Source organism: Protopterus annectens, chromosome 4.part0 (genome assembly GCF_019279795.1).
Source record: "Protopterus annectens isolate FY-2018-M chromosome 4.part0, PAN1.0, whole genome shotgun sequence".
NCBI lineage: Eukaryota > Metazoa > Chordata > Ceratodontiformes > Protopteridae > Protopterus > Protopterus annectens.
This window is the reverse complement of record NC_056733.1, coordinates 1440593008-1440614958: the sequence shown is the minus strand read 5'-3', so window position 1 is coordinate 1440614958 and position 21951 is coordinate 1440593008. Positions and strand designations below refer to the sequence as shown.

General features: G+C 40.6%; 1 protein-coding gene across 1 annotated transcript in view; it reads left to right on the top strand.

Annotated features, from left to right (window-relative positions):
• The first annotated feature begins 18165 nt into the window (after positions 1 to 18165).
• The window catches only part of NDFIP1 (Nedd4 family interacting protein 1), a 753142-nt gene continuing 749356 nt past the window's right edge, over positions 18166 to 21951 (top strand). The window contains exon 1 of the mRNA XM_044069282.1: positions 18166 to 18642. Coding sequence (XP_043925217.1) covers positions 18613 to 18642 — 30 coding nt within the window. The 5' untranslated portion in view covers positions 18166 to 18612. The remainder of the gene's footprint in view (positions 18643 to 21951) is intronic.

The window sequence follows — 21951 nt, the reverse complement described above, 5'->3', positions numbered from 1 at the left end:
TTGATGATTTTGTCTTACCTGTTTAACTAGATTCAAATAATTTTACTATTGCTGAACAAATTTATGGCTTTACTTAATGCAAATGGAAGAGGTGAGGGGCAGGTTACAGGATAGGTCAGCTCATGTCAGGGAGGGGATCAGCCATCCCTTGTTCCAGGGAAAGGTAGAGTAAATCAGAATCTATTCCTTTTCTGACAGCAGCAGCAGATCAAGCTTCTTGGGTGTTTTGATAAAGAGTGGCAGTCAAAACAGTTACAGGTATCATGTTTTTAAGTGGTGCTATGGAACTACTTGCAGAGAAGTTGTCTAGATAAAACAATTTAAGGAGTTTTATTAAGGCTTTCTTTTCATTTAGTGTAAAAATAATATGTCAAGTTCTGGACATCAGAGACATTGGTACTAAGTATGGAAAGGCTAAATAGCAAATCTATGTTGTAATAAAAAAAAAGGTTTCAGCAATTATTAAGGAGTTTCCTTGAACATTAGGTTAGAAGGAAGTTGGTCTTGCAGTTTAAGAAACTGTTTCTTGATGTTTTAGGAATATGGTCTAAGCATCCTGGGTTCACGCCAAGGGCAGGATCAGTGTTTATATTATGCAAAAAAAGAGTGAGACAAGAAAAAAAACACAAATAGTAATTACAATAAAGTGTATTAGAGACATAAGTAAGGGAAGGTAGGCATTCCTTAATTAGTAAGGATGTGGAATAAACAAGGTTGAATGGGGGGGGGGCATATGCTAGCAGGACCTAAGTTGCAACAGACAACAATAACAAAGGTAGCAGTAGGTCTTAAGTTGCAAATTTCTATAGTGGCAGTAGTTAAGTAAGAGTAGTACGTTGATAGGGAGGGTACATACCTTCTATCAGGACTAGGCAGTTATATATTAACAAAAACAGATGAATAATTAAATATTATTATACATATATGCATGTATATATGTTTATAGATATATACATATGTATGTATATATGTGAATATATAAAACACATAAAAAGTATGTACATAAAAGCAAGGATCGTGCCTAGCATCTATCAGGGCAGTGACACAGAACAGGAAAAAATAGCTAATAAAAGGGATGGATATAAGATATGCAAGTAGGTATTAAATAAAAAAGTGGTTCCTGAAAGAATTCATGCTTCTGGGGACTGGCCAGTTCAAACAGAAAGCATGAGGAGGTGGTGTCTGTGACGTCCCCACTCTGGGCCAGTAATCAAGGAGCCTGAATCCTCACCACTGACACTGGAGAGGGATGTTCACTTGGAACAAAAATGGATACACCCAGTATTTCCAGATGCAGCTCTCTGCATCAAGCACAATTTCCCTTAAGAGCACACAGGGAACACACTCTGGCCAGGGTCTGGATTTCTCTCTCTCTCTCTCTCTCTCCAGGGCCCCAATAAGACTTCCCACTGGCACAGATGTAGAGTTGAGTCCTCAGCTGAGTGTTCAAGCCAGGTCATATAACAACCTCACTGTGAAACCAGAGCTTCATATCCCTGCTCCAAGCAGCTGACAGACACACACACACTCTTTAAGATCTGATTTTCACACACACACACACACACACACACACACACACACACACACACACACACACACACACACACACAGGAAAGGCTGGCACAGATTTATTTATTTATTTGTCTTTTTTTTTTTTTAACTGGGTTAGTCCAACTGGGCTGGTGGCCCATTTTCAGTGTAGGCCCAAGGAGAAATGCTCCATACAAGCAAAAACTAACAATAACAAAGTTACAGTGCCAGTAATATCAAAATACATAACTACATACATTCATGCCAAATAACATAACTATATACATTCATGCCATAATGGAAATTAACAAAGTATAAAATGGAGCAAAAAAAAAAAAAAACAAGCTGAAAAATAATAGAGGTAGAAATATGGAGTAAAAATAAAGATTTACAATAGGACATACAGAATAAAGGAGATTATCAGAATAATAATATAAGCCCCCTAAATATTTTAATGACTAAAGCAAGTTAGTAGAGAGGAAGGACAAGTATTAAACAGAAGGGTTGAAATAGAGAGGTAGGGAGGAAATGTTTAGGAGAGTCAAGTGAGTGAAAGAAAAACAGTTATGAGAAGAAAGGGGGGTGGTGGGAAGTATAGTAGTTAAGAAAGATAAAAGATGAGATATACGCATACTACTGCTCAGCGGTGTACCTAAGGTACCATAGTACCAATTATTATAAAATTATATTAAAGTAAAGAGAAGAGAATTGTTATAGTCTAACAACTGGGAGAGTATATGTTAGATCGGGTGGTGACAGGTGCAGGAGGGAGAATTAGCAAGGTAGTTTTTCAATTTTCTTTTGAAATTGATCGAAGATTGGATAGAATGTATATTAGTTGGGAGTTTGTTCCAAGTTTGAGCTATGGAGCATTTATAAAGTAATCTGCCTATTGCTTTGTTCAGCCTGTAGGTAGCAAGTAGCAGTTGGTCAACACAGTGGAGAGATCGTGAAGGTTTGTATAGGGGTAGGAGGCTGGACAGGGAAGGACAGTCAGCTGGTTTGTGAAGTAGAGAATGTGTCATCCATAGCTGAGAATGCTGGAGTAGTTGAGGGAATTCAAACCAGTTTAGTTGTTTATGGGCGAGGCAGTAATGGGATTTGTAAAAGACTGACTATCTGATTGTAAGTTTGTTCAAGTTTGGTTAAAAGGTTTGCTTGGAGGTGGGTAAATATAGGGGAAGCATAGAGAAGGCAGGGGCGGAGGTAGGCTTGAGCCAGTGAAGTCCTCGAGGTGATGGATAAGAATTTTTTTTGTTCCTATACAGTAAACCAAGTTTTTGATTGGTCTTTTTGGTGGATTGTTGAATATGATGGTCAAATTTCAGTTGATTATCAATTGTAATACCTAGAAGTTTGGTATGGGAGCCAGCATGAATGATGGTGTTGTCTAGGGAAGACAGACTGAAAGAAGTTTTAAGGCTGGACATAGATTTTGGAAGGAAAAGAAGAAGCTTAATTTTCTTTGGGTTAAGGATGAGATGGTTATTAATTAACCAGTGTTCAATGGAGTTAAAAGAAGTCTGTGTGAGGGAGTGAAGGTCAGTAGGGCTGTCAGAGAGGGTAATAAGAGTAGAATCATCAGCGTACAGATTGCAGTCTGTTGTTAAGATTATTTATTTATTTATCTGCAGTCTGTTTTCCAGGATAGTCCATTGGGCCACAAGAAGCCCATTTTCAATGGAGTCCTGGGGAGAAAAGCTCCAGAAAAATACAAATACATAGTACACATTGCATATATACATTACAGATTATCTTATAGGAATACAAAATAAATATGATAAGAAAAGGTTAACAATGGTAGAATATATCCGTAAAGTTCATTAAATAGCAATAAAAAACACTTTTTTTTTTTTACAAAAGTAGCAGCACAGGGTAACTGTTAAGTAACTGGTCAAATAGTTCAATAGAGTTGTGGAAATATAGGAGGCAGTGATGGCATATTTAGTTCTGGGAGTGTAGGAAGTGGTATTAGAAGGATTAGGCAGAATAGGAACAGGAGCACTTACACTGTGAAGTTAGGTGTGAGTGCAGCAAGGTTTTAAATGAGGAGAGACTGCTGGTGATGTGGATATGAGATGGTAGAGAATTCCAGAGGCGTGCAAGAGAGAAGGACGTTAGGTGATTCCCAGCTGGACATGTGGGTTTGTGCAATTTAATTACTTTTTGGGAATTAGATCTTAGAAGTAATTCTGGTTCATGCATTTCAAAGGTAGTGGCTATGGGGGGACAAAGAGATGGGTTGTAAAGGAGTTTGTGTGCTTGTATGAGTTGGGTATAAGTGAGGAGGTTAGGTAGCTCAAGCCAGTTTAGTTGGTGAAGAGAATTACAATGGTGAGAAATGGCTCTGTGACCTGCCGCATATTTTGATATCTTGTTATAGCAAGAAGAGAGTTTTGTTTTGAGGGAGGATTGCAAGTTGGTGAGGATAGATGCAGCATATAGGAAGGACGGGATGAGATAAGTATTGGCTAGTATGAGCCTGGTGGAAGGAGAGATATAACGATTATGGTGGTATAGCATACCAAGTTTTTTGTGGGTTTTTTTTATATTTGTAAATGTTTGTCGAATTTTAGTTGATCATCCATGAGTACTCCTAGTAGTTTAGTGTCAGAGACTTTTTCTAGGGGAGTATTGTTTTTGCTGGTGATTATGAATGAGTATTTATCTAGGGAGGAGGTTTTGAAGGCGGTGAATAACATAAGTTTAGTTTTGGTTACATTAAGAGCCAGATGGTTGCTAGCATCCACTGCTCAGTAGAGGAGAAGGCACTTTGGGTAAGCTTATTTAGAGTGGGGATAGAAGGGGAGGAGCAGATAATGGTACAATCGTCGGCATATTGGATGAGGCTGGAGTTTGGAATGGCTTGGTAGAAGTTGTTAATGAATATACTGAATAGTAGGGTCCTAAAATGGAACCTTGGGGACACCTGTGGGAGTATTAAGGAAGGGTGAAGTGGCTTTATTCCATTTGACTGCTTGTTGTCCGGTTGTGAGGTAGCTGGAGAACCACTTAGTACAGGAAGGGGATAGGTTTAGTTTGGAGAGTTTATTAAAAAGCAGGTTGAGGGAAATAGTGTCAAACGCCTTGGAGAGGTCGAGGAGAAGGGTGGACATGAAATGGCTGGAATCTTGGGCTTTATTAATTGTTTAAAGGAAGGAGAGGAGGGCAGTGGAGGTGCTATGACCAGGTCTAAATCCATGCTGTGTGGGGGTAAGAAGCTGGTTGTTGATGAGATAGGGTAAGAGTTGTTGGTGGATACATTTTTCAAGAAGGTTAGAAATAGGGGATAAGATAGCAACAGTGCAGAAGTTTGGAATGTCATTATTATTGTCTCCTTAATGTAGATTAATAATAAAGGCTTTCTTCCAGAGCTGGGGGACCTGGCTTTCTGAAATAGACCGATTAATTAGTATGCTGATAGGGAGAGCAATGGCTTTTGCGGATACTTTTAGGAAGTAGTAGTAGTAGGGAATTTCATCAGTGGCATTGGGACCAGGTTTTAATTTTAGGAGAAGTTTTATTATAGTGGATATAGTGATGGGATTGAGAGAGAAGGGTGGAGGTTGGGGGCAAGGGATGCTAGGGGAGGAAGGGATGGGTGCAAGCTGAGGAGGGGTCACAGAGATATTGGTGAAGGACAATGTTAGCTTGCTTATGAACTCTATGAAGAAAGAGTTAAATTGGGTGGCTAAGTCCGTGTCAGAGGCATCTGGGTTAGGGCAAGGGTTTTCTTTTTTTCCTGGTTGAGGAGAGATGAGATTCCTTTACAAAATAGTTTGGGATTGGTGTTGTGGTTGGTTTGGAGAGTGGAGAAATAGGCTTTGCGGTCTGAGGTAATAATTTTTTGACTTTATTTCATAATGTTTTATATTCATTAAGGGTGATAGTGGTTTTATTTTTATGGTAATGTGTCCATGCTTTGTCACGGAATCACATAGTAGCTAAGGTGTTTTTGGTTAACCAGGGTACAGGGTTACTTTTTGCACATTTTGTTTTTAGAGGGGGCAAAGGAGGTGAGCAGGTTTGTGAAAGTAGAGTTAAAGTAGGTGAGAGCATTATTTAGGGGAAGAGTCTTTAATGGGTTCCAGTTTGTGCTTTTTAGTGCATTTGAGAAGGATTCAGAATTGAAGTTTTTTAGGCAGCGAGTGGAAATATAGATTCATAGGTAGGTACTAGGCTATCTGCCCAAAGACATTTATAAGCCTAGCCGGAATTGTGTTGGGTTTCGCCGCCCCCTTAAATTAGTTCCCTGTGCCTCTGTCCAGCAGAGCCATTGAAGTGATCCCAGGGATAAACTTTCTATTTTCCATCCACTCGTCAAGGTTTCTCTTGAAGAGTGTTAGCAAGGACGTCTGCCTAATGTAGATTGGAATCTTGTTCCAGAGCATGGGAAGTCTCTGGGACAGGAATCTATCCCTCCAGCACATCCTATTTATTGTTGTGGTGATGTTTATATCCCTAGGTATGAGTTGGTTGTATGGAAGAACGGAGATGGCGGGCAAAAGTGAGGAAGTGGTCAGCTAGTGGGTCTGGGAGAATACCACTATCAGAGATATAGTGAGGATGGGATACTAGAATCCAGTCTATTGTACTTCCAGTAATGGAGTTCTTGGAAGGCCTTGTAGTGGCATTGATTAGCTGCATAAAGTTATACAAGTTAATATTGAGGGAGTTAGTGGGAGATTGGACTGTGGCCCAGTTTATGTTCACGTCCCCCAGGATTATGGTTTTGTGAGTAATGTTGGTGGTGACCCATGAGAGAATATCTTCAAGGGTTGAGATATTGTCTCCAGGGAATATAGAGAGAGAGAACAAATATGAGTTTATGCTTGTTTAGGTGGAGTAGGGCTGGTATCATTTCTGCCTTACCAAATTTGGGAAAGGGTTTGGTATAGGGGGTAACTAAGAGGGAAGTTAAGTAAAAAGTGCTACACCCCTCCCCCCCTTTTTGTGTTCTGTCATTCCTTAACATGTGGTAGTTGGGAGGAGTTAGTTCAGAATTTTTTATGTGGGGCTTAAGCCAGGTTGGCTATGTAGAAGCCAGGCATGAAGATTTGGAATTTGTTAGAAAGGCTCTGGAGTATTTAGAGCTGAGAAGTGGACGGGTTTGCCTGTTGCTTGAGTGGGGTGGGGTTAGGGGGCTGGATTCAGTGTGGTAGAGGGGCCTGGATTTGGGTGGATGTCCCTGAAGAGAAGGACAGAGATAAGATGATGGATGAGGTATTTGGTTTGTTTGGGGTGTAGTATACAGTAGAGAATTTTGTAAACATTAGACTAGTGTAGTTGGGAACAGTGTTTTTAGAGTTCGGTAGAAGTCTATAGGGGAAGACCATGCTAGTGTTGGGGTAGAGACTGGGAGATATAAGGGTAACAGTAAATGTGTACTTTGTAGAGGATGGGGTAGTGGCATGAAAAGGGGGGGGGAGTGGTTTGCATTAGTAGGTTGGGTGACATAGTTTAGGTAAGTTAAGGTAATTAGAAGTATTATTTGAGTAAGTAAAGATAGAGGCTTGAGGGGCATGATGTTGGTTTTAAGATGGTAGTAAGGGGTGAGTTAAGTTGGGAAGTTAGTTTATTTGATTAAGACATTATGATTTATGTTAATTGTTTGGTAGTTTATTAGGATAAGTAGTGCTTGGCAGTAAACTCTGAAGGGTAGGCTTACTTTAATGGGTGAACTGTGGGAGGGGATTTTGGGAGTATAATGGGTAGTTTGAATTGGATAGTGGAAGTGGTGGGAGTGGCTAGCTAAGTAAAAGTGTAGAGATATTGGGGGCAGGTGAGATTTGGGGGCAGGGTAGGGGAGTCTAGTAAGCCTGCAGGGCGAACGGAGCAGGTAGAGCCAAGGGAAGGAAGAATCAAGGTCAGTGAACAAAAAATTAAAAAAGATAACTAGAGAACCAGAGAATAGTGGATATGGAGAGATTGAGCTCAGTTAGTTTAGTAAGGAGTTTATGGTGGGAGACAGTGTTGAATACTTTGGAGAGGTCAAAGAATAGACATGACACCAGTTTTTTGTTATCTCTTGCCTCTCCTATAGAATGGGTGAAGGACGGAAAGGCTGCGGAGGTGCTGTGATGTGGCCTAAATCCATGTTGAGAGGGGGTGACAAGTCTATGAATGCATTTCTCAAGAATTTTTGATAGAGGAGAGAGGATGGCTATATTTCGGAAATTGGACACGGTGGTGGAGTTGCCTCCTTTGTGGAATGGAATTGTATAAAAGGATTTCCAAATTTCAGGGACTGAGGATTCTTTGATAGAATGGTTGATAAGGATTGAGATGGGATATGCTATAGAACTGGCTGAAAGTTTGAGAAATTGGGGGGATAGGGTGTCGAAGGAAGGAGAACAATGTTTAGGTTTTTGCAAAGGGGATTTTATATAGTGAGTGGAAACAGGTTTCAGGGAGAAGGCTGTGTGGAGGCAGGTGGTGGAGAGGATGGGTGGGGGGGGGGTTGTGATTTGTTTTTGTCCATGGGATTTAGTTTGTGGATAGAGTCTATGGAGTAATTGTTAAGTAGAGTGGCAGTTTCAAAAGGTATTTTATTGGGGAATGGGCTGGAGGTAGAATGTTTCCCTGAATGGAGAGTTTTTTCATGGTATTCTAAATTTTTTTAGGGTTTGAAGTGTGGGTAGACTGAGCTTCTTGATATAATTTTTTCTTGTCAGAGATTATAAGTTTTTATTAAGGTTTCTTAGTTCTTTGAATTTAAGGAGGAGAGAAGAAGATTTTGATTTTATCCATTGTTTCCAGGTAGTGTCTCTAAGTTTCATAATGGCAAGGGTATCTTTAGAGAGACAGGGTGCGGGATTAGATTTGATCCTAATTTTCCTGATGGGTGCTAGGGCATTTAGTGTGTTTAGGAAAGTATTGTTGAACTCAAGAACAGCATCATTTAGAGGAAGGTTATACAGGTGAGACCAACTGACAAGGAAGAGTTGGTTGTTGAAAGTTTCTGCATTGAAGTTGGACAGGTTAGGGCAGTCTCTATAAAGGTGGGTTTTTGGGGTTTGAGAAGATAGTTTTAGTGTTCAGATAGGAAGGTGATCACTTAAGGATTCTGGTAAGGTGGTAGGATTATGGTACTGATTAGGGTTAAAAGTTAAGCTCCAATCAAGAATGGAGCTGGAGTTTTTATTGTTATGGGTGGATTAGGCAAGGCTCAAAAGACAAACCCACCTCCATAGGTATCACAAGGGATAAGAAACTAAGAGTAATGCTACTCAACGCCAGAAGTCTAAACCTCAAGATGCACGCACTCAAAACTCTCCTTAGCATGGAGAACATTGATATCTGTGCAGTAACAGAAACCTGGTTCAAGGCTCCCGAGAGCACCCCAGCACTACCAGGTTATACCTCATACCATGCTTTTCGGCCCCAAAACTTGGACCGAACCACAAAAGGAGGGGGAGTATCAATATTCGTACCCCACACCTCCAGGTTGGTGGCACAGCACGAAGCATCAGAGACTATCCATGTGCAACTAACAGTGGGTAAAACTGCCTTCCAGTTTATAGCCTGCTACAGACCACCCTTCCAAACCCAGGAACCCCACTCTGCCTTCCTGAGAACACTGGAAAATATGAAGGTCTCTCCAAACAGCATTATATTGGGTGACTTCAACTACCCAAACATAGACTGGGAGCATTACTCTAGCTCCAACACCCTAGCCCAAAGGTTCCTAGAATTTATAAACTCAAATGCTATGGAACAACATGTTACCACTCCCACAAAAGGGGAAAACATACTGGACCTGATCATCACCAACATGGGGGCTCTATGCTCCAGACCAGAAGTGTATCCCTCACTGGTAAGATCAGACCATAAACTAATCTCACTGGATATTCACATCCCGACCCCACCCCCTGTCCAGAAAACCACAGTGAAAAACTTCTCGAAAGCAAATTTCACACTCCTCAAAACCGAGGTGGAATCCTTCAAAGCCCCCGGGCCTGTGGAAAATATGGCCCAGACAGCAGAATCCTTTAGAAACGCATTCTATGAACACCTTCAGGAATGCATGGATCATGCAATCCCAAATAAAACCAAGACCCAATCCTCCAAAGGCAGGCGTCCTGTCTGGTGGACCCCAGCCATAAACAAACTATACAATAGAAGGAGGAAGCTACTACATGATAGAGCAAAATCCCAAAAAGGGAAGGCATCTCTGATCAGTATTAGCAAAAAACTATGGGCACTCATAAAATCGTCTAAGGCCAGCTTCGAGAGAAAAATTGCACAGGACACTAAGGATAATCACAAGGCTTTCTTTAATTATGTTAGGAACCTGGGTGGGAATTCCCAGATATGCTCAGAATTAGTCCAAAATGACAAAAAATACACCGAACCCACAGACATTGCCAACATCCTAGCTGACAGGTGCAGTGCAAACTTCTACCCCCCCTCCCCACCAAAAGGGCAAATATCTATCCCAGCAGAGTTCTGCCCCCCTGACATCTCAGATGCTCAGGTAAGAGCCGCCCTCTCCAAAGCAAAAAACACAGCATCAATGGGACGAGACGGTGTCCCGGGCTGCGTCCTACATGAACTCCAAGAAGAGCTAAACCCAAACATAAAATTATTGTTCAGTCTCAGCCTTACTACAGGATATGTACCCAAAGAGTGGCATACAGCAACAGTGGTCCCTCTCCACAAAGGTGGTGCCTCAACAGATCCTGGAAACTATCGCCCCATAAGCCTGACTAGCTTGGTCTGCAAAGCTATGGAAAGGATCATCATGGACCTCATAAATAAAGATATTGGGGACCTACAGACACTGGATCCTACCCAGTTCGGCTTTGTTAAGGGCAGATCCTACCTCTTAAACCTGGTCGATTTCTTTGAAACAGTCACCAAGGCCATTGACGAGGGGAAGGTGGTCCACACAGCCTACCTGGACCTCGCAAAAGCCTTCGATACAATACCCCACTCGGGCATTATAGATAAGCTCACCAGCTTAAATATAAAACCCCTATGTCACTAGATGGGTTGCAAACTGGCTCAAGGACAGAACCCACATAGTTAGAATTGCTGGAGCCATGTCAGACTCCAAACCAGTTACAAGTGGCGTCCCACAAGGCTCAGTCCTGGGACCTCTCTTGTTCGGTATATATTTCTTGGAGGTACAGGCCAACACGGAAGGACTGTGGCTGACCAAGTTTGCAGATGACTGCAAACTATGCGCCATAAAAGACTCTCCAGCCGACAGAAGCATCCTACAAAAGGGCCTCATAGAAACAGACAACTGGTACCAGAGCCATGGCCTCAAGCTAAATGCCAAAATGTGTATAGTCATCCCCTATGGCAAAAACAAAGTGCCCACAAATTACCACATAGGTGGTAATCCATTAAGTACGGAAGAAGTAATTAGAGACCTGGGGACCCAAGTTGATAGCAATCTCTCATTTGAAAACCACGTGGCCAAAGTGGTTAGAAAAACATTTTATATAGCCCACCTAATCATGAAGGGATTCACATCTAGATCAGGGGAGGTCATCGTGCCTCTTTACTCATCCCTCATCAGGCCCATAATTGAGTACAATGCCCCTTTTGGGATGTACCTTGCCAGACACCTGCAGCAACTGGAAAGACCCCAAAAGTACCTCACCAAGCGGATCAAAGGGCTCAAACAGATGCCATATGCTGCCCGGTTAAAGAAACTCCAGCTCTACTCAGTGGCATACCGCCTGCTCAGAGGCGATCTGTGCCTGACGTATAAAGCCATGTCCAACCCGGAATTAATGGACATGCTGCACCTCAGAAAATCCAAATCCCATTGAGCTAAGTGCTCGAGAGACTTGAACCTCAGCACTGAAATAAATAGGACATGCTGGAGGGACAGATTCATAACCCAGAGGCTCCCTTCACTCTGGAATAAAATCCCAGTCCAGGTTAGGCAGAGTCCCTCATTGACTCTCTTCAAGAGGAATCTTGATGAGTGGATGGGAGATCGTAGGTTTACCCCGGGTATCACTTCAGTGTCACTGTTAGACAGAGGCACAGTATACTAACCTTGAAAAAGGGCATAGCAAAATTACTTTAAAATGAGTGGCGAAAGCCAAACACACTCTGGCTAGGCTTATAAATGCTCTAGAGCAGATAGCCTAGTATGAACCTAAGCAGAAATAAGTTGACTGAAACCAAAAAGTTTAATACTAAGGCTAGGAGAGTCGGGGGAGAGTTTATTCCAATCAATATTGTTGTCACCTAGTATGATTGTCTCACATGGTAGCTGTTGGGAGATCCAGGATAAAATTGATTCAAGGATTGGGATATTGTTACCAGAAGTTACAGTAAGTAGATTTGGCAATTTTTTTTGTGTGGGTTAAGGTGACAGCTGAGAAAGATAAATTCAGCAGGAGAGAAGTCAGGAAGTGTTAGGGAGAGGTGGGAAGAGGTTACGCTGTTCAGAGTACATGATAACAACACCTCTCCCTTTTTTGGGAAAGTCTGTCTTGCCAGACAATGTTATAACCCAGGGGGTAAAATTTCTGAGTTTATGATATGAGGTTTGAGCCAAATTTCTGAGAGAGTTAAGATGGGGAAAGTGGTGGGCAACCAAAGCATGTAATTCTGTTATTTTGTTTGGGAGACTTTGTAGGTTAATAGAGTAGACATGTGTTTAGTTGGAGAGGTGGGGAGTTGGTGCCCAATTGGTGAGTTGGAGGAAGGAGATGGACCAGAATTGGGGTGGATGTCCCCATTGGGTAGGAGTGTTAAGGGAAGTAAATTAGGTTTAGAGAAATAAGAATAGTAGAGAGTGGGTTTGAACTTATGTTTAGGGGAGGAGAGAAAGATTGAAAAGTTTTAATTTGTGAAACTGAATATAGGAGGTATTGTACAGAGAAGTGGAGATTGGGATTTGTAGGGTTATATTCCAGGAGGATGTTACTTAGGTAAGAGTGGGTGATGCTGGTGGGTACAGTAGGTTAGTGTGATAAGATGATAATCCAGAGAGGAGGAACAGAAAGGGGGTTATGAGGAAATACACTAACATGCTGTTATTTTTGTATGGGTATATTATTGAGATGAGGAGAGTGGAGGGAGAGTTTGCAAGAGAGTTAAGAAGGTATAAGGAGTAGCAATAGGTAAGAGGTGGGAAAAAGAAAGAGTAAGTGATGAAAATCAGGGTTGAGCAGAGGTGGAAAGAGGGAAATTGATTTGTGCTATACAGCATAGAGGAAGTAGGTGAAGTGTGAGGTAGGGAATGGAGAGCAAAGTACAGGAGGGATTAGTGATCAGGGGAGGGATGTAAAAGTACTGGATAAGTGGAATAAGGGGGAGGAATCTTACAGGGAGGTTAGAGTATAAATTTAGAGTATTCAGGAGTAGGTGGGAATGGGGGTAGTGTAGGGGAGTGGAGTGAGCCCGAGCATAGCGAGGGTGAATGGAGGGGGTTGGAGCAGGACCAGAAATGTGCCAAGACTAAGAAAAACAATCAGTGAATGCTGTAGGTAAGAGCAGGGGGAAAGCTTATAGTTTGCTTATAATGATGGACTAACAACTTGCATAATATGGGAGAAAAAAAAGAGAGTGTTACCTATGGGTGAACCATTTTACATATGGAGAGGAATAAAGCTATAAAAGCTATTCCAAGGTAAAGAACAAAAGTACACATAGCCTTAACAGAATAGTACAGCTGGAATTAAAAGGTCTACAGAGATATTGGTTTGGTGATATGCTTTCAGCCTTACTTACAAGATACTACCAGAAAAGAGCAATGTAAACATACATTAAGATACTGGAATTTTGCTTTTTTCTGCTGTTAGACTGGGTCACGGAGGCACAAGTTGGATGCAGTAGTGGTCCAGTCGAGGTTTTGCCACAGAGATTGCTTGCTAAAAAAAAAAGAAAAAGAAAAGGATGACAGGAAATTAGATAAGCGGGAATGTGTGCATAGTATAGATGCAGGAAAGCAAAGTAGTTAGAATAGGTAGGGTTTCTGAGACTGAAGAGATGAAAAGTGGTGGGTGGGAGAGATAGAGAGAGAGAGAGAGAGAGAGAGAGAGAGAGAAAGAGGAAGCAGAAGATAGAGAAGAGGGTAGTTGGGTAGTCAAGGGGAAAGAAAAGCTGTTTCTAGGAGGGATGTTAGTAACCAAAATGCAGAAATAAATAAATAGTTCAATTTCGGAGCAGCAGGTCTAAATTATATTATAGAACTAAAGCTGTTTAGGCAGGATATATAGTTAACAATACAAATATTCACTACCAGATACAAAGCTTTGCATACAGGTTGTGTAGCTCAGAATGCAGAATATTCACAGCTCAAATATATAACTTTTCATATGTGTTGTATAGCTTAAATGCAGATATTCATAACTCAAAATATATACATTTTAAAACAGGTTATATAGGTAAAAATTCAGATATTAACAAATCAAAATATATAACTTTTCAAACAGGTAATATAGCTACAGATGCAGATAGTCACAGCTGAAATATATCCCTTTACAAACAAGTTATATGGCTACAAATGCAGATATTCACAACTCAAATTCATAACCTTGTATATAGGCTTCATAGATAAAAATGCACATATTCACTACATACATATAAAACTATGCAAACCAAAATGTAATCTGAGAGCACACTACCATTAGCTATAAAATTGTTTCTGTTGTGCCAAGAGAATGAAACCTACCAAATATTACCACCATTTCCACTCTAAACCACACTGCAAATAACTGTAGCAGTTCTGCAGGCAGCTGGTGTAACAAAGATATCAGTACTATTTTCCACACCACATGTTTAATGGAACATACCTGGGCAGTTAGTGTTCTATCGACCCGAGTCCAATCCAGAAAGCACTATGTATGCCTAAGCTGGAATATTATTCAAAAGTCCAATATTGAATTACCTTGCTGGCTGGTAGGCACTATAGCAGCCTGTCGCCATGTAATTTGTCAACACAAAAAAAGCAACTAGAAAAGCAATTGCGGTTTTAGCACATCAGATTTATTAGCTATGCCCCCTTCTGCCCAGACTATATTGTAGTTACTTCCACCAGACACACCAAAGGCAGCCTACTCTAAGGCTCTTACAAGGGTAACAAATTATACTGAGTGAAATTAATATTAATACAAGTGAGAGTGTTTGACCAAAGCAGCAAAGCTTTCAAGAGTGACCACAGAGTCACCAAATAGATATAAGTACTCACAAAGTTTAAAATATTCTCTAAATGACCAGCCACAATGAAAAGTTTAAATATATTTAATAATAAAAGAACATGAAAACACAGAATATCGATTTACAATAAACACCAGAGTTTCAATCACAAAAAATATTAAACACAGATGAATAGATTCACACAGATATAAATATAGTTCTTCTTCTTTCGGCTTTTCCCAGTTAGGGGTCACCACAGCGGATCACCTGTCCACTCATGATTGGCAGTGGGGTTTTACTGTGTCGAGTTGCCAGCCTGGTGCTCAACCTTCCACAGAAGACACACATACACACACTTACACCTAGGGCCAATTTAGAGTGTCCAATCCACCTACAGCATGTCTTTGGGATGTGGGAGGAAACAAGAGCACCCAGAGGAAACCCACACGACCACAGGGAGGACATGCAGACTCCGCACAGAAGGCACCCCAGCTGAGGATCGAACCGGAGAACCTATTGCTGTGAGGCGGCAATGCTAACCACTGCACCACCACGGCCACCCGTACTTAACTATATTTTTCTGACTGATCAAAAGAATTACTATTCCCTGATTCACTTACTAGAGCAAGGCAAGATGAAGTAGGTTAGGGAGCCTTCTTTGTCAGGTTCCAAAAACAGACTGCTTTGAGACTTCAGTCTCACCTAGTACTAAAATGTCATTTTAGTGATGGATTACAGAATGACATTACATACATCTGGTCATCTGACTTCTGGTTCCCATGCTACCCCCCCCCCCCCGGCTAGAAGCTGCCAGGATTTAGCACGTATGTGTCAATAATACACACATATAGAGCTTGACAAGATCTGTTGCAGCTTCAGAAAGTCAAAAAACAATTCAAACCTCCACCCTTCCAGACTAGCAATTAGTTCACGCCAAAGATAATACAGAAAGGTACCTAGCACAGACTTTTGTCTCTGGTTGCACTGAGAACTGTAAGATACAATCTTTACAGCCTACGCCAGGTAATTTAATTTCAAACTATTTTTAAAATTAGGTGGATTGAGATTAACCTCTTCTCTTCCAGTACCCTCTGTTAAAACATAAGCATTTAAGCAATTTCAAAAATACATGTATATTTCTTTTTCTGTCCAGCAGGGCACACTGTTGGCACATTTTTAACACAAGCAGCTTTACAAATACATTTTTCAAAACAAGCATATCTACAAATGGGTTTGATATACCAATGACATAATTCTTTACAAAATTCCAGCTAGTTGTGCAGGCATATGTTACACATCCACTACCCTACTTCTCCTGGCATAGCTAGCAATATCTCGCATCTTCACAGTGTCTATGGGAGTATGAGAGTTGGGATAGATAGTAGAGTGTAACCTTAGTAGTGTTTAACATAAATTAGAAAACTCTTCTCCTAATTAAACACATGTCTCGGTGAGGCAGGATTGCCTCAACCGACTTACATCCCATTGGGAATTTCTCTGGTGGTTTTGTTAATACCTTGTAAGGACATGGAGTAACAGCTGCAGAGCTCAGTGCTGACATTAAACAAAGAGAAACCCTGGGGATGACTGCAGGCCCTGATACAGCAGGTAATTGAATCAGCAGGAGGCTCAATAACAACGAACAACCTCCGTGAGGTTACCAGTCAGCTACGTACATTGTGAAAGAGAAGGAGACAAGAGTACCTGTGAAGAAGGTAACTGTATAGAAGAAAGCTCTTCATTAGCACTCTTCAAGAAAAATCTTAATGACTGGCTGGGAAATAGGAAATTCACCCCAGGGATCACTTCTGTGGCTCTGCTCGACAGTGGCACAGGAAAATAATTTTCTTGGGTGACAAAAGCCAGGGTACCTTTTTGGCTGGGCTTGTATAGGCCCCAGGGCCGATAGCCTAGTACATACCTATGAACCTATGAACCTATACAGATGAAGTTCAGAGGGATGGGCTCAATGGTTGATAAATGAAGGTTATTTGATAATGTCAACAGATGCAGGCAAGTAGGTTAAAAAGAGGGGCAAAAGGAAGGATGAGCAAGTGGAGAAAGGTAAAAAAAGAATACAATGTCAATGAGAGGAGAACAAGGGATAAGAGCAGGAAAAAAATAAAAATAAACCAAGTATTTGGTAGGAGGAGACCGAGTGGGAGGCCATATGACAGAAAATGCAGTAGAGGATGGACCTCAAAAGATGTGTGTGTGTGCTTTAGTTGGGCAGATGAAGACATTGCCAAAGAGTTGGGTCACCAGAGGGGAAAGGCAACAACTAGGTTTACAAGGTTTAAGAACCAGTGAGGGCATCTAAACAAGGAACCCAACAATGGGGAGACCAAACACAGAAGAATTTAGGAACCAGTGAGGGCATTTAAACAAGAAACCCAACAATGGGGAGACCAAACACAGAAGATGTTCCAACCACTAATAAGGGTTCACTACATCAGTTATATTAGACCAGTCAGTGGGGGTCACATGTTAAAGATTGTGAAGGAACAGATTGTAACAGGGGAGTTTGTTGACCTGTTTAATTGTTAAACACGAAGAGAAAGAATCAGAGGCAGATCAGGACACGGAGCAGATATGCAGCACTGACAGAGGGAAGAAAACAGTTATATGGAGGAAGTGGGATAACCTGGTGACTGTGGGGTGGGAATGTGGAATTATTTTAATCAGGTCTCGGTAATGTGGGCTGGTACAGGAGGAGGAAAATAGCTTTGTTTTGACAACGAGTACAGAAGTGTCAGGTAACAGTACCCAGAGTGCACATTAATCATAGCTCTTAATGTCTTTACTAAAGAATCAGGAACAAAGCTAAAATAATGGGGGCAAAAGTCCAAAATGAGGGACTTAATTTAAGGATTACTCTAATTCAGTAAAACAAAAGATAATAGAACAATAGGTTTTGCATCAGTAAGTATGAACTTCTAACGTCTGGCGTTATTAATTGATTGTAATTCTCAGCGATTTACCAGAAAATCAAAAAATTTACGAGGGATAAGGCAAAAATACGAGGCAAAATCACGATCACACTACAAAATCAGAGATAGCTGAGAGGTATGCTAGGCAGTCCCCTCTGTTGCGGGGGGGACTAAACATGCACTTCCTAGGCAGACTTGAGAGACAATGTCCGTTTTAAGGGTGACTTTGCTGATAAATGAGAATGCTTTCTTCTTCACTTCTTCCAAGATAAGACCCCCGTTATTTAGAAAGTGCCTGGTTCTTGAATAATTACATGTGGTCTACATCATGAATGGCATCAGTCCCTATATAAACAGAATTTAAATGAAATCTATTGATTTAATAAGACTTTACGTAGGGGCATAATTTGGGGCCACACCGATGCTTTACATTTCCAGGTACTCCAAAATGACTTGTAATTGCGCAAAATAAAACCTTTCTATTGGCTTTTTATACAACATCCATTAGATGCTATTTAGTATTTTTTGCGTCCCTGTTCGGTTATGAATGTTACCCAGAGTCACATGATGCATGTACATAATCGCGTTTTTGGTTATGACTTATTTCCATGACATAATTTGATATTGATGTTCCTTATTTTAACAGTTCTACTGACTCTAGGAAACTCTTTCTCTATTAGTGTTACATGGAAGGTATGAACATTTTCCTCACGATCGTTTTCGATGTGAGGATATAGCCTTGCCCTTATCGTTTCGTTTATTATTTGACTGGAAGAGTGCTGAACAACGAGATACAGTGAATCCTCATATTTCTTTGCATGTAGTTACTGCTGCTGTGTGAGGTGGCAGCATCTGACCTGATTTGATTACCCGGCCATTTAAAGATTGGAAGAAAGGAGAAAAGTAAGCTAAGCTAAGACAGCTAGCTTCTCCGTAAAGCTGTGGGCTAGGACAGCTTCGTTTCTAACAGGCGACAATCGCTGAATCCCCTTGGATTCCTGTGCACACTGGTGGCCTGGAGGAGAACGTCCAGTCCTTCATCATGGCCGAACAGAACAGCGGATATCAGCAGGTAGGCTTTAAAGTTCCGGAGTCAGCACTTGGTTTCTGCTAGACTGCTAGCAGCAGGACGGGTATTGGGTCTGTAGGAAAGTCCAGGGATGAAATGAGAAACAGTAGGCCAGGCGAGTTATGATTTTCTTTTTTAAATTAATTGGAATGATGACAGGAAAGAATGAAAATGTAAAGTGTTTTATTTTGTTTTTATTGGGCATTTAAATGGGCGTAGGCCAGTGATTGCTGGATTGGAGTGGAGCACTGCAGCTAAGACGTTAAATATACACGAGCGATGGTACCCTTGTCAATAGTTTGTTTCTATTGGATCCATTGGACTGGGTGAAACATATAAAAACAACTGGGCTCGGCCTGAATTTCTTTTTTGATTATGTATGCCGTGTTGATGTTTGCATTGACTGGATGCCAGTTTAAATCTCGGGTATATTAGACGCCTGCTTTGTTGGGCTTAACTCTTTTTATCTTGCCCACCATCCTGGATATTCTGTATGTGAATTATTATTCTAACCAGTTTATGCAGGTAGCAAATTGGACTTTCCAGCCTCAGCGTATCGCAATGAAACTGGCAGAGATGCTTGGAAACGTTTTTGTATATTAGTTATAGAGCACGTTTGGTCTGATTTTTATATGTGAAATTATTGACTTTTTATTTTACAGTAGTGTGTGTGCTGACTGGCATTAGTTAGCGCAATTGATATTGCCTGTCTGAAACATTGATAATTGAGCGAGTGGTGTGCTTTTTCACTTGTTTGGGTGAAAAGTTCCCCATTTGGATAAAGTCCTTTGTCACTATAGTGCCGTATTTCTTTCGTATTGAGTGTAGTTCCAAATTCTCAGTGAGCTGTCCAGCATACTGCATATTTTCAGAATATACTAATGACAGTCTTAAGAAATAACCTGTACCTAGTTAGGGGGATGTCTTTTCTGTAATGTGCAGGTGTTATTGGAGTCCTTTGGAAATTCTAGATCATAAGGTATATAACTTTTTTTTCTGTGCTTTGATAAATTTTAGATTCCCTTAAACACTGTTTGCAAGATGTTTCATATGTACAGCAAAATGAATTGGAATGGAATAGTTGCTGGAAGCTGTGTAGTTAAAAGCTGTCTTTTTATACTGGAACTGATGTAGCCTGCTGAGGAAAATCACATTAGTTGGTTTGTTCTGACTTGCAGTGTGGTCTCATTTGATTGACAGTGACTGCCAACAGAGATGTAGGTAAGCAGCTAGAGTAGACAACATCCCTGCTTAAAAAATGTTACTAGGATTCTAGCACCCATCCATCTATCCTGTAGAGGTGGCATATCCATTAAAACTCCTTTTACAGCTAAGCAAATTCAAATAATCAGGTTAGCACAATCTTCTGAATCTGTGTGGAAGTTGTCGTTGGCTTTTCAAATTATTTATTTGCCATGTTCATGTCAACTTCCCTTACTAGTCAAGGCATTCAAATAAAATGAGCTTAGGTAATTTAGGTGTGGTAGCATTTTTGATGTCTTTGAGCACAAGTAAAGTCTGCTTTCTGCACTTACTCCAGTGTATTAGAGCGAGAAGCTGACTAAGCTGCAATTATTGTAAGAAACTCTCACAAAGGGATATTGCAGACTAAGCTAGGAAGAAAAAATAAGGAAGCCAGAAACACATTAGTAAGGTTAATTCAGACTTTTTTTAAGTCACTTGTGGATGTAGCTTGGGTTCCAGAACAATTTTATAGATGATTCTTATTGAGTAACAATCCAGAACCTCTGGTTTAATCTGTGAAAACTGAGATGCTATACATTTTTGGTGTTTCCTGGGCATCAGTTGTAGATAAAGGTAGTTATGTATGGTGTTATGTTTTTGCTGTGGAAGAGTTGGAGTTCAAAGTGGAGGAGAGAGGGGGCTTGTATTGCAGTTAATGTGTAGTCACAAAGTAGATTTCCACGTGTAAAATTGGTATGCAAAACAGACTGAAGTAATGGTACTTTCCAACATAGTATATATGTTTGTGTTTTCAGTGTTCCTTTACTAGTACTTTGAACGCTTGTATCGGGAATGCTTCCCAGCACATCCATTTTGAACCCAGATAAAATTAGAGCTACAATTCCTTTTAATTTCTTTAAGCAGTCTAAATGTAATTTTTAATTGCTATTTATATTTTTCTGCCTTGTCTTAATTTTGTGTTGGCTACACAATTTCAGGGTAGGTGGATATCTACTAAGCACTTTGGCATAGACTTAGACTCCAGTTTAATTTCCCCACTAAGACAAACAGTCGGCACCCACCTCTAATTAGGCAGACTGGTCTGATGTGTTCAGTGTTTATACTTGCTTGTTCAGCCCTTTATTCTATGTTCTCAAGTATTCTGTACTGTATTCCAACTAATCTCTGCATGGCAGTTTCTCTGTAGTACTCCCAAATGCCTAAGTAGTAACATACATGCATGAGAGTTGAGAAAATTCATCTCGTATCCAGAAGGATACACTTCATACGTTGGTATTAGGCTATCGGCCCTAGGGCCTGTACAAGCCTAGCCATAACAATTCCCTGGCTATTTCTTCTCACAATATTTACTTCCTTGGACCCCTGTCTAGCAGGGTGACTGATGTTATCCTTAGGGTAAATTTCCTATCTCCCATCCAGTTGTCAAGGTTCCTTTTGAAGAGGGCCAAAGAGGCGCTCTGCTTGACATGTATATTGCTTGGCTCTTCTATGTTTTCACATTTGCTGACCACTGAGGTAACTGTTAGGCTAGGTCATAGGTTTTAACATTCTTACAGCAAGATCTGTGACTGTTCCTAAGCCAATGAGTCGGCTGTAAAAAGAGCAATTGGTCATTTTCTTTTTAGGGACACTGCTAACTAGGACTAGTAAATAAACTCATTAGTATGCATATATAAAGCTTTGATCAGTTGCATCTGTAGTCTGTATGAAAATATATAAACCAAACCGCTGCGAACAGAAGAGGAGGAAACTATCCTGCCGCTTCTGAGTTGTTTCAGCACTTGTCTGCCAGGAAATGCTGATAGTTTAGTTTAAGATTCTGTAATTCTTGCATGTATGAAATGAGGAAATGGTCTAGCTGTAGATGTTTCCTTTGTTGAAAAGGATTTCTGTTTTCAGGTATACTTTCGTATCTCTTTCTCTCTGTTTAGTTGTATTTATTAACTCGTTCTTTTCTGAATTTATTCAGTTTTAAATGGTTATTGTTCTGGAACCCAAACTGTTAACCAATTTGTTTACTAATAGATCATTTGATGTTTATCATATTGATCACTGCTGCAGTAGTCTTAGTTGTATGGGTTATTGTCTGCCAAGGATATAATGGCT